The 13,495-nt window shown below is 41.9% G+C and overlaps 1 protein-coding gene across 1 annotated transcript; it reads left to right on the top strand.

The window, feature by feature from the left end:
* The first annotated feature begins 3,158 nt into the window (after positions 1–3,158).
* ppp1r14c (protein phosphatase 1, regulatory (inhibitor) subunit 14C) lies at positions 3,159–12,800 on the top strand. The gene is made up of 4 exons (XM_030787129.1): positions 3,159–3,392; positions 10,519–10,602; positions 11,047–11,079; positions 12,726–12,800. The coding sequence occupies exons 1-4, from the start codon at positions 3,159–3,161 to the stop codon at positions 12,798–12,800; spliced, it is 426 nt and encodes a 141-aa protein (XP_030642989.1).
* The last annotated feature ends 695 nt before the right edge of the window (positions 12,801–13,495 follow it).

Genomic DNA, 13,495 nt, shown 5'->3' with positions numbered 1-13,495 from the left:
GGAAACGCACATAAAATCAGGGGACTCCGCGCGCCTGCCGGGCAGGTGGTGAATGACACACTTTAGCCTAAAGCAGCCAGGTTGTAGGCTTGGATGTAGGATTTCCTTCTCCTTTTCGACCTGAAATGATTTGCCTGACACATATACTAATCATGTTCATTATTTATAAAGTCCATCAAGGTCATGTACGTATTTACTTTGCGCATGTCAGCAGGTTTCACACACACACACACACACACACACACATATATATATATATATATATATATGTACACACACACACACACACACTATGTATATATGTGTGTGTGTGTGTGTGTGCATGTTTATGTATGTATGTGTGTATATATATGTGTGTGTGTGTGTGTGTGTGTGTGTGTGTGTGTGTGTATATATATATATATTTATACATACATATATTAGGGATGTGCAGAGAGCCCAGTATTTGTATTTGTATCTATATTTGTTGAGGCAGCAAAATTATTTGTATTTGTATTCAAATAAAAGTGGAAATAGACGTGACAATCATGTTTTTTTTTTTTTTTATTACACTTCTAATTTTAGGATATTAAAATGTTAATATAAGCGTTCTTCAATAATTATGATAATTATGAACACTTAAATGTTTATGGTTTTCATAAACCCAACAATAAACATGTAGCCTGTTACCATAAACATCGCTGAAAAGAAAATCATTTTAAAACTAACATTCGGTTCCTAATCCACACTCAAGCCAATAAACTAAACTCTAAATTAATAAATAGCTATGTGAACCCCGCCACCATCAGCCTTAATTGAAGAACGTAACCGTGTGACACACGGTCTGACTAAGCAGTGAGCACAGTGTGTAAGTGGTAACTACACTGCAAGAGCTAACGTAGGCTAATCTCCTACATGGAGCATCCTATGAAGTTATACTTTCGTACAGGTTTCACAAATATGAAATACACATCAGCACCACATTATCATAAGCGTTTGTAATGTGGAATGTTTTCAGTGACCTTTTCAGAGAACCACACGGACTTGGAGGAAATTGCCATGAGAATAAACTCGTAATTTTACAAGACAAAATCATAATATTACGATATGACGGCGTAATTTTACGAAGGAACAGTCGTAATTCTAGGCTTCGTGTTATATTAGAGGGGAAATATCAGAAGACCAGCCTACCGCCTGTGTTAAAATGAGGAACGTAGAGCATCTTATGAAGTTACACTTTAGTATAGGTTGCACGAATAACGAAATACGTAATCGTTTGGCACATCAGCACCACACTGTGGCAGGCAGCTCTTCTGATCCTCTTCTGCTCTTCTGAAATTATGACTTTATTCACCTAATATTATGACTTTATTCTCGTAATAGTGCGACCTTATTCTCGAATTTTCAGATTTTTCCCCCTCAATGTGGCACTAATACTCCATTATGACGAAGAACACCAGCTATTTGACATGTTTGTTTGTCTTTTTTTCTTCCCGAACACAATTTTTTAAATATTTGTAAAAGATAAATATTCGTAAAAACCCCCTATTTGTGCGGATCGGATTCGGCGCTACCCCAAGTGGCCATTTTGGGGCCATTTTGGCTTTCCATAGGCCAGAGGCAAGACCTTGCCAATCGTGATTACCCCCGGGACGTAAAAAAAATCATGTTCTTGTAATGGCAAAAAATGTCCAGAAGATGTCGATATTGTCCAACGCACAAGTGTCGGTGTCCCCAGACATGGTTAAACCATTCACTGATGTTCAGAATGCAGGTTTATTGAAGCAAAGGTGTTTTCTATATAGGACTTGTTTATTCAGCTCCCATCAGTGTTGTCTGTTTTTCCACATGCAGATCAGTTCGCCATTCACTGTATTTGCTTATTAGTATATAACACTTGCATGAAAGCCAAACACATTGAGTGAGCCCCTGTTTTTTGAATGATGTTGATATTTTTGTAAAATCGAAGCAAAATTAAAGCTGGTTTGAGGAAAGTGAATTCAAATAACCCATATTATAAAATATGGATCATGACAGGAGATGGTATCAGGTTGATGGCTGTGTGTATGAAATCATAACTGTTGTTGAAATGGAGCTGCTACAGTGCATTCTTGGCACGGAATATGTTCCGTCATGTGGTTACACATCTCCACACAACTTGTGTGTGTTCTGAAAAGGAGTCAGTGGTTATTTTGAGATACGAAGCTCTGTGAGTGAACAGATGACAACCTTCTAAAACAACACACACCTAATCTCCAATTACCCCTACAACCAGGGGGGTATTTCAGAGAGCAGGTTTAGTGAAAACTCAGAGTTAGTTAACTTAGAGAAAGTAGTAAACCTCCTAAGAGAAGAGCCCTATAGCTTTGCTTTGCTAGGAGAATGAAGCCACAGGACTCTTCTACTCTGAAAACTCATCAAGTTTTCACTAAACCTGCTTTCTGAAATACCCCCCAGGTCACTTAATACAGAAAACAGGTTTGCTGGTATTCTCTCTCTCCCTCTGTCTCTCTCTCTCTCTCTGTCTCTCTCTAACTATACTCAGGTTGAGGTAGTGGAATGGCATTCCACATTGGGACTTTTCCAACTCATTAGTGGGAGTTACATGTCTCATAAAATACATGCACACACACACACACACACACACACACACATTAATAAGGCTTGTGTGTGAATTTCACGCTCGCTTGTTATGCACATTCTTTTATGCTTACACACACGCACACACACATGACCATACAAAACAATTGAAGCACGATCAGAGACTCTGTTACATTGTTCAACACTATTTTGATAAGGCGATGCTCTGTCTTTCTGACATGATGTACTACCTGGCTGCAGCCAAGACGCCATATAAAAGAAGATCTACTAATGGTCATTCGAGCAGCTCTCAAGCACCTACTTAATTATCAACACCGTCCATAGCTGCCAAAGATGTGACCGCACAGCAGCCAATGAATGTGTAGAGTGCCGGATCCCTCCAATCCTGTGCACTCCGGCTCAAATAGCTTTAATGCAATCGGGCGAATTTTGGTTATTGTCCCCTCCCACTTGCTTGCCACGCTTTAAGAACAAGCGCTGAGCTTTAAATAGCAGGTGTTTGAATTTGGGATCTTGCTGTCTTGATATCGACAGTGTTGCACGTACACTTGCATAGGCTACTGTAAAACATCCTTGCAATGTCAACTGCTAGCGCTGAGACAACCGCCCAGCTCCCGCCAGCGGCGGGTCGGGTCTTTTTCCAATCTTCACCCGGAGTGGGCTGCGCCGGCAACGGCCCAATGCCAAGGGATGACCCGGTCCAGAAGAAACAGGGGAAAGTCACGGTGAAGTACGATCGGAAAGAGCTACGAAAGAGACTGATCCTTGAAGAGTGGATCATCGAACAACTGAGCGAGCTCTATGACTGCGAGGTGAGAGTCAAGACCACAGGAGCGCGTTTTACGCAGTGCAGGCTATTTAAGTGTGCTTTACCATTTTTCTGTTTTAACGAAAGTATAGAGCCTATATAATGAGCTGTCGGGAGTGTTTCGAAAATGTTATATCAAAATGTTCCCCACCTGCGTTGTCACTCTGTCTCTGAGGCCAGATACGCTGCACAGAAAACTGCGTATTGCTAATAGATGCCGACAACCATTATCTGACCCAAGTCCTATCTAGCGGTAAAAAAAAAAAGCCCTATTTGTGTGCATTTCAGTATATCAGCGACGTTCATGTAGTCATTGTGCATACAGTCAATGCGAAGGAATCATGCGTCTTTGTGGGAGAGATCAGGACTTCTGCATTTACATTGTTCTCTCTCTCTCCCGCTCTCTCTCTCTCTCTCTCTCTCTCTCTCTCTCTCTCTCTATCTCTATCTCTCTCTCTCTTGCTCTTTCTCTCTCTCTCGCACCTAGAGCTTTGTTGGATCGTTTTCATGGCTCTGGAGAAGATATTCAAGAAAAACCCTGTCTGTATAAGATTTTAACCATACTGATATCATGGTCCGTTTGTCATCAAGATGTTTTAACTGCAGTGTTGTTCGATATTCGAGATGGATTGTCTTTAACACGAAAATGGTGTCCTTTGATTATCCGTGCGACATAACGGTGTAATCTTGAAAAGGACACCTGGCCTGAGTCGATTTCTTTACTGTCTGGGAAGAGATCGCTTTTGCTGTTCATATGATCGTCTTTATTTTAAACGAACGAATTGTTCGCAGAGATTTTCTCATTTAAGCCTGAATGTGCGCTCAAGACACATGTCACCGTTTAACATGATCGTAGACTTGAAATGTGTAGAAGCGAAGACAGTAAAAACTGATTCCCATGTTGCAGTGATGGGCTTAGTGGCGGCGAGATCGTGCTAGTAGCTCTACTGTACCCTGTCATATGTTTTCAATCCGAGAATGGGGGATGACTAGAGGACTGGGGGGCAGGAGGATAGAGAGAGTGAGGAATAAGGGAGGGGAATAAGGGCAGTGGGTTAGAGAATGCGGATTCCCAAGGCTTCTTTCATGTCAGCCAATCATCACGCCGCGAGCTGACCTGCTTCTTCGCTCACTGCAGACGCGCTTGGAAAACCCGTCTGTTCTCATGCGCGTGAGCACTCATGGGTTTGAGTGTGTGTGTGTGTGTGTGTTTTCGCGCGCGCGCAGAGGGAGCCTAGAGGCGCACAGAGGTTCAGAATTTTCTGCATCCATCAGATTTCCTGGGGACGTGGTTTCAGAAAAACCCTGGACCTTGCTTTTGTCTCCAAATCGTACCTACAAGGTGACCTTAAAAATACACGTAATATTAATTATAAAGACATCATTTTAGACAGCATTCATTCTGTGTTGATCTATCCATCCATCCGCTTCTTCCATGTCCAGTTGGAGTTGTCGCTGTGTTCAGTGCCACAACGAAGGAGGCATTGCACAGAACTGCGTTCGCAGTCATCACCAAGCGTGATGTCTTTGAGCACACCATTTTGCATGGCAAAGCAGGCAAACAGCCTCTGGTTCATTTTTGGGTGACAGCAGAAACTTCACTCGTTTAAGTTTTAGCATCTATCGATGAAACTCACTCCTTGTGTACGAGCTGTTTAATTACTCTCTGACCATATGGGAAACATTACTTGAAGTCACACTCATTTGAAGTTTGTTTATTCTGCTCTACTGCCCGTTTACAGCCCTCTGAATAGAGCAGCAGAGTTCAAAAGCCAACAACGACAGCCGCTGTCATTGGTCTGTTACCACTGTTTACAAATCGGGTTATGGCTCCGGTCAGCTGAACAAATACATTCTGTAGAAAGTCGAACGACCTCTCACTTATGAAGTTATTGTAACAGTTACAAAGACCAACAGTGTTGTCGTCAGTCTCATCTTCAGTAAGCATTACATGGTAGCCTATGCCTGCTGACTGAATGACATACGGCGTGGGTTCCGTTAGTCAGCTCCTGCTAATTTATATGTTTACTCATTTTATTCAGACGGACGGACTTACCTTAATCAAAAAGCCGGTATAGATTTGTGGGTATTAACGTGTGCCTGGTCTTGCGAATATGTTACAATTTTGAGAAAAGATAACTGCTCTTACGTCAGCAGAAAACTGAAGTTGTGAACGGCATCACTATAGCTGTCTATAATCTAGAGCGCTGAAGCTCTGTTACCCGAGACCTCCGATGCCCACAGACGGTGAGAGAAAGGGATCTTTTTCTCCTCCATGTAAACCATATCCCCTGTGTCTCAGGACAGAACCAGTGCTCTGAAGAACAAAAAGAGTGTGTGCCCTCACATTTATTGAAGTTTAGACCATGATTTTGTGTGTGTGTGTGTGTGTGTGTGTGTGAGCGAGAGAGAGAGAGCGCGAGCGCTTAAACAATAGGTAGCCTAGAGTTTGGACACTACTGTACCCCCTGCTCTCTCTGTGGTATGGAAAAGTGTGAGAGCTCAGCGAACTGAGAGAAAATATGTCTTTGATGAAGGTCCTGAAGGCCTTTAAGGAGCTTATGTTGTAAATTTTGAATTAACCACTAAATATACATTTTGTATATATGTGTCAGACATATTTTCATGGCCAACCACAATCACTGGTTCTCTTAGCATTGTACCAGAAATGTCTGTAATGACCCCTAGATGGAAGAGATCATGTGACTTACTGAAACCTTATTAGAGGGTCTATTAGTGAAGTCTAGTTCAGGTTAGGGATCAGTGTGGACTAGAGAATCATTGAGTTCTTTGGCTCTCTGACTTTTGAAATCAATAGAGGTCATTTGCCCTCAAAATGCTTGTTAAGCTTTTTCTGCACTGAGAGAAGAGTTCTATTCTGGGAAATAGTGCATTGGACTGCAATCATGCAGAATCTGTGTGTGTGTGTGTGTGAGCGCGTGGTGGGGGGGGGGTTATGCACATGTATGAAAATGTGCACATGTATGTGTACATTCGCCTGACGTGAGGCCAGAACATCACTGCCCTACTTTATTTTCTGACATGTGAGGGAGTCACCTTTGTCTTACAGGGATGTGTGATTGTATATATGTGTGTGTATGTATAGCCCGTGTGCAGGTATATGTGTGTGAGGGGGGAAAGGGGATGTCTGATGGTGTATTTCAGAAACAATCAGTATGTAACACTGACATATATGTACACATACACATAAAACAGATGGAGCAGAACGGGTCTGAACTATTGGTCACCCAGTCTTCATTGTCTTGTCTACCTCAGTACAGTTCTCTTCACACTCTCTCTCTTTCTCTGAGTGGACACCGGTCGACTGGTCAGTTCACTGAAGGTTTGCATCAGAATAACAAGTAGTCTCTAATCCCTCTGAGAGAGCAATAGCTGAACTAAAAGGCTTCAGCGACTCACAAAGCCAGAGGCAACACACACAAACACGCACAACAGAATGGTATAGATTTTCAGTGCTATAGGACGAAAGAGATGCATTTTAATGAAGGTCAAAGGGAGAAAAGAAAAAATGAAAGACTGATGAGACTCCGCTCTTTGCCCGGAGAGAAACCCGAGGAAACGGTAAAATAACTGGCATTAAGAAAAATGAACCAATGAACACAAAAAGGTCTTCTGAGGTGGTTTCCCGGTAGAAAGACCCACTCATAATGAAACAGGCGTAAAGACAGTTAGGCTAATTTACTCTCACACAAGGCTTTTTCTGCTTTTGTACTCTGGCCTCATTAAAGACAGTCTCTCTGTCAGGACATCTTGATGGATTTCCCCTATATCAGGGACTGATGGAACAAGTCTGATCTGGATGGTTTGACTGATCTGTTGATCTGTTCCCTTTGTCTAATCAGGGTTTTGGAAGCTTACGCTGTTTTCTTCCAAACATGTTTGTCCAGCAACACACACACACAGACTAGGATCATGGGTTTAACACCCATAAATGTAAGGGCAGAAGCCTAGGAAACGAGAAGCAGTGAGTGAGACTGAATGGTAGTGAGACAGTCAGTAGAAGAGCTGCTTTTTAATAACAAATTCAGTTTAGTTCCAGAGCTCAGTGGAGAAGGGCTCAGCATTTTAAAGAGGCATGTATCATAACTACAAAAGTCGATTATAACCATTTGTTTAAATGTGTGTGTGTGTGTGAGGCTCATGTTTGACTGTAGTCTGACTGTGTGAGAGTGGGTCTGTTGTATCACTGGGGCAGACATAGGCATAATGGATGCAGAATGTCCTAGGCCTGTCCTTGCCAATGGCAATGTTTGCGCTTATCATCTCTAAGAAAGCATGTTAATTTGACAAGCACTATAAAATAGAAATTTAAGACATTAAATCAGAGGAGAAATGAACATGAACAGAGTGCTGAAAGATGATGTGTGTGTGTGTGTGTGTGTGTGTGTGTTTACTGTGTACACATCAATATTGATATAATGTATGTATATGTCTTCTGTGTCTGTCTTTAAAAAACATCTGTGTGTGTGAGGTTGTTCAAATTGCATCTTTCCCTTTTTCCTCACCTTGTGAATTGCAGAGCTGAGCATTTCTTTTGCCACCTACTCATTCTGAACACACACACACTCTCACACACACACACTCATCCCCTAAGAGCTCGACAGACCGGCACTAATCATTCTGACCCACTTCCCTCTCTCTCTCTCTCTCTCTCTCTCTCTTTCTCTTGTCTCTCTCTCTCTCTTGACTCTGTGTCTGTGTCTCTCTCATGAATAAAAGCTAGAATTAAGGCTTAATGTTCATTAAACTCCCATTAGAATGAAGTTAAAAACACTGAACTGAGTCACACTCTGAAATCAGCAAGTAAGAAAGACAGAGAGAGAAAGACAGAGAGAGAAAGACAGAGAAAGAGAAATTCAGTGCCTCCAAAACCATTAGAAAGTCTTGCTCAGTGGTTTTTAACATTTCTTTGTAACTGAGAATACAGCAACATGAACCTCAAAATACTGATGAGAATAAAATGACTTGAGAAATTAGACCCATGCCTCAGAGCAGATACCTCACACACACACACACACACACACACACACACATATACACACACACATTCATAGAGTTAGCAGTGTGCTTTTCCTCAAGCTTAAACTATGCAGAAAACTGGTCTGGGCTAATTCACACTCGTTCAGCACAGACAACAGATAGTCAGGCAGAGCTGTGTGTGTGTATGTATGTGTGCGCATGCCTGTGTTTTCTCTGTGTTTATATGTGTGTGCATGGACGTCTGCATACTGTCCTCTCCAGGATTTTAAACATGCACAAGGCGACTGGCTACGCTGCACATTCAGCTCAACACTCAGCTGAGGGCGAGTGGCAGTGGGTGTTTGAGCATTTGGCCCAGATTCCTGTTGTGTCAAGACTCATTTAGTCTGATGCTTTCTGAGGCAGCAAACTCACATACACGATCATATTCAGTTGGACAAGCTGAGGAGGATTTCAGTTTGTGTCTAATGGTCGGCTGTCTAGTGCATCAAATGTTGTCCAAAATACAAACACACACACACACACGCATATGGATTCATTCATGGCCCAGTCCAATTCACAGAAATCCATCCAGTTGTTTTGCACTGTCACACACCTCTGCTGACCTGCAACCTGAATTGTACTGGTTGCACTGGTTTTAATGTCTTTATAACCAGAGGCAAACTCTCCATAATACTTCTGTGTTGTACTGGTTTTGGTGAAGATCGTAATACTTCAGACCTTTAAGAGAGAGAGAGAGACAGAGAGACAGAGAGACAGACATACAGAGAGAGAGAGAGAGAGTGTCTGTGATTTGGACTTGACGGTGAGCCATTTGCTCACAGTGAAAGGCTCACACCATTGTTTGTGTTAAGATAGGTGTTGGATTCTCTCTCTCTCCTTCTCCATCTGTCCTGCCATTCCACACAGATTGCTAAATGGAAAATACCCCTTCTCACTCCAGGCTTTGGAGTGGATGTTGTATTTTTAGCCTTCATATCACTCTGGCTCAAAGTGTGTGAATGTATGTGTGTGCGTGTGTGCGTATGTGTGTGCATGCGTGTGTGTGTGTGTGTGTGTGTGTATTTGTGTGTGCGTGTGTGTGTTTGTCATCACTTTGCCACAGCAGTGTGATTGATGAGGTTTCGGATTAAAAGGAACCGGGCCAGAACACTCTCTCATCATTTCTAGAATGTTTCCTGAGTAATCAGGGTCATTTCCAGATGGGAGGTTTTCACACGTCAGTGTGTCAGTGTGCACACCATATTACCCAGTCATCACCAACAGAGGAAAACAAACAGCAGTGATAAACGGGGGGGTCAGAGCTCTCTCTCTGTGCACGCGTGCATGTGTGTGTTTGTGTATGTGTGTGTGCCCGTATGTGCACTTCTGTATAATATGCACTCTGATGTTTTTAGTTGTTTAGATTATGTTCAAGTGTTGAATGTGAGGATGTGTCTCTACTGGCTATGTGGGTTCTCTTCTCCTCTGGCTGTTTGCTGTATGCAGGACTGTGGGCTGGCTGACTGTGCATACCTGGACATCCTGGTCAGATTGTGTTGAGTGGTTAGTTGGTTTAGGTGGCTTGAGATGGTGCTCATTTAAATGTTAGGGTTCCATTCACTGGGTTGGGATGAGTGTTGATGTTGCACAGAGTGTTACATTAAGTGTTGATGTTGGTGAGTACTGGGTTTAGTGTTAATGTCCGAGTTGGGTTTGGGTGCTGAGTGTTTAGTGTTAATGTTTGAGTTGGGTTTGGGTGCTGAGTGTTTAGTGTTAATGTTTGAGTGGGCTTGGGTTTGATTGGAGGTTTAAATCAGTGTGAGTGTTGGTGCTGACATGTGACAGAGGTTTTACACTGATTAAACAAAGGAATGTTGGCAGGGTCTCTTACGCTGAATATATGAGATGAGAAGCTCCTGAAGGTCACCAGGCTGTTTTCTCCTGCGTGTGCGTGCATGTGTGTGTGCGTGTGTGGTGAACAGGGCATTTCAGCCACACTCATATCAAGGCATCTAATAAGGTGTGTCAATGAACCATGAAAGTTCAATACCTTTGTTTAGTAATTCCAAATGCAAGAAGGGTGTGTGTGTGTGTGTGTGTGTATGTATGATTATGAACTGATAGTCTCTGTCTTGTTTACTTAAAAGGAAGAAGAGATGCCAGAGGTTGAAATAGATATTGACGACCTTCTGGAAGTAAACAGTGAAGATGAGCGAGCTATAAAATTACAGGTACGTGTGTGCGTGTGTGTGTGTGTGTGTGTGTGTGTGCGTACATATGCATGTGCATGTGTTTTCCCACAATAGTCTTTACTGTCACTGTAATTCCTATCGTCAACATAGTTAATGAGGCTGCCCTCGCTGTTAAGTGTGAGATAATGCCAGGACACAAATATAAAAGAGGTTAAAAGGATTTCAGATTCAGGCTCATCCTGTTTTTGCCCACTGAGGGTAAAAAATGGCCACAACATCCTCAAACGTATAAATATGTTATATCTGCCCCTTCCTTAATCACAATCCTCAGAGCATTTGTACATTGTTCTGGCTGCTGAGAGATCATAGTTACTGTATAATATTCAATATTTTAATACTCATTGCTTGCATTAAAAAAAGTAATGCGTTCTTTTGTTTCCACATAGCTTTTGTACTGATATTTCCTTCAATCTGTCTCTCCAGGAATCTCTAATAGACTGCTATAAGCCCACTGAGGTGAGTTTGTCTGTGTCTGTGTCTGTGTTTGTCCAGATACACACCGATTCTGTGCTTGTGTTTTTTGTGTAGTCAGTGTATTGAATAATGTGTTATAAATGAAGTTAAAGCCAAATGTCCATTGTTCCTTGTTTATATAAAAACTTCTGTGCTCTCAAACAAAACGGAGACATCAAACGTTTTTGTGTGTGTGTGTGTGTGTACCTCAGCAACACACACGCATTACTGATTGGATTCTCTACTTGTTCTTCCTCTGTCCATTAAACCACAGTACCACAATTTCCAGGTCACAATGTTAGCACAAATTTGTTCTAGTTGAGCTTGAGCAGGATGTTTCAACAAATCAAGTGATTTTAGATTAGCAAATGAAAAGAATCAGGTGTGCTAACGCTAGGACTGAATGAACAAACGCTGTTCAGCGTTAGAGGGACAGATCAAAGTCGAGATGAATTTAACCGTGACACCTCTGTCTTTATGCCGTAATCTTGTAATGGGAGATTGTTCAGTGTGCCAGTATAAAAGAGGGAGATGTGACTAATAACTACCAGTGTTAGTGACTGTTTCTCTGTCAGTTTGTGTGTTTACAACCAGCACTATTTTATGCTAGCCAGTATGCTAAAGAGGCTTTGTGAATCAAATGTTCTGATACAGAGTCAAATGAAAAGGCGTCTTTTTTTTGTTAGTGCTCAGATGGCAAACCCACTACCCTAAATCTGGTTAACAAAAGGCTCCATTTGATTTTTCTATTTCCTCTAGAGACTGTTGAAAGCTAATCTGGCATACCATTAAGATATGCTTAAGATATGGTATAGTTACACACACACACACACACACACACACACACACACACACACACAGAGGCCTGGGGCAGTCAAACAGAATCCAGTGACCTGAACACATGGATCGGAACAGTACAATGAGCACTGGACACAAGTGCTTCTGTATGGAGTCATACTAACCCACTGACCTGCACATACACACACAGCCCATCGGCATGAACTTAACATGTATTGATTTTATCGTGTTAGTGTAACACAGTCTATTCTCATAGCTCACGGCTCTTGTCTGTGTGTCTCATAAATATTATTGACTCCATCAGCCCTGAAAATGATGAAAGAAAGTATGTGTGAGTGTGTCTCTGAGTGAGTGTGTGGGGGAGGGGGGGGGGGCTTTTAATAATAGAATGGCACCACACACTTACGCTAAAAAAACAGCATTAACACTTACACTCACCTAATTCCTCTCAGTCTCCCCATCTGTAAATCTGAAATACAGACCACCATCTGTCCAAATAGAATGTGTCACACTCTGTGTTTGTGTGTGTGTGTGTGTTATTAAGACACCCAGATTTCACACAAATGACCCAGTGGTGCTAGAAGTGACCCATAGCCAAAGACTTCTCTCTATTTTTTTTGGTCTCTCTTTCTCCCCCTCCCTCTCTTTTACTCTCTCTCTTTCTCTCTCTTTGTCTCACTGTTACGTAGGCACACACATTTGCCCTCATGCCCCAGCAGGCATTTTACAACTTTCCATTTTACTCCAACTAATCTTGTGAACCCACAGCAGTGGCCTAGGAAACTGCACAAAGTGACTCAATATATTTTTTCTCTCCCCCTCTCTCTGTCTCTGTCTCTCTCTCTCTGCAGGATTTTGTGCGTGAGCTACTCGGGAGGATAAGGGGTCTGAGAAAACTCAGTGCTCCACAGAAGAAAAGCCTTTAAATGCCAACACACACCACTGACAATCCAACTATCAGGTCTATAAGTCCCACAATCCAGTACTTGGATTCACTGTCCCATAACACTTCTTAAAACTCCTCATATACTCAGTATTTCAGAATTAATTTCTCAGACAGGACTCAGCTTCCTAGAATTGAGACCCTGGATTTGGTTTTATATTCATCACTCTGGACTTCAAGTCCCAGAATTTAACACCCAACCTACACTCAGATTGGACACACTCACTCGGAAAAGCCTCTTGCAAAGCTCACCTTAATTCCCCTCATCAATTCATTAGTGTTAACCTTACAACTATCAACTGTGTTTTTCTAAAGGTGTTAGCTGAAGGCAATATTTTGGTTTTGTTTTGATCTTTTTATTTGAATGCAACCTGTCCCTTTATCCACAAATTTGTCCTTACTTATTGAGCTTTACTCTTGACAGTTTTCTTTCCTTTAACGGCTCTGATCTGTCATACCTGAAGCAAGGCATGGTGGGAATTGACGCAAATGACTTTTATCTTCTTTCACTGTCTTCCTATAGTTTAACTGTCTCTAGTTTGACTGACTTACAGAAAACATATCGGTAGCATGACTTTTATTATTCTTTATCATTTTGGGTTAGTGAGCATGTCAAACCATGTGTCGTTACAACATTTTAGAACATTTTTTTTAGACGAACTCACCCACTTCTTTGTA

Source organism: Chanos chanos, chromosome 10 (genome assembly GCF_902362185.1).
Source record: "Chanos chanos chromosome 10, fChaCha1.1, whole genome shotgun sequence".
NCBI classification, from domain to species: Eukaryota; Metazoa; Chordata; class Actinopteri; order Gonorynchiformes; family Chanidae; genus Chanos; species Chanos chanos.
Note: the sequence above shows the minus strand (reverse complement) of the source record. Positions and strands in the feature narration are given on the sequence as shown.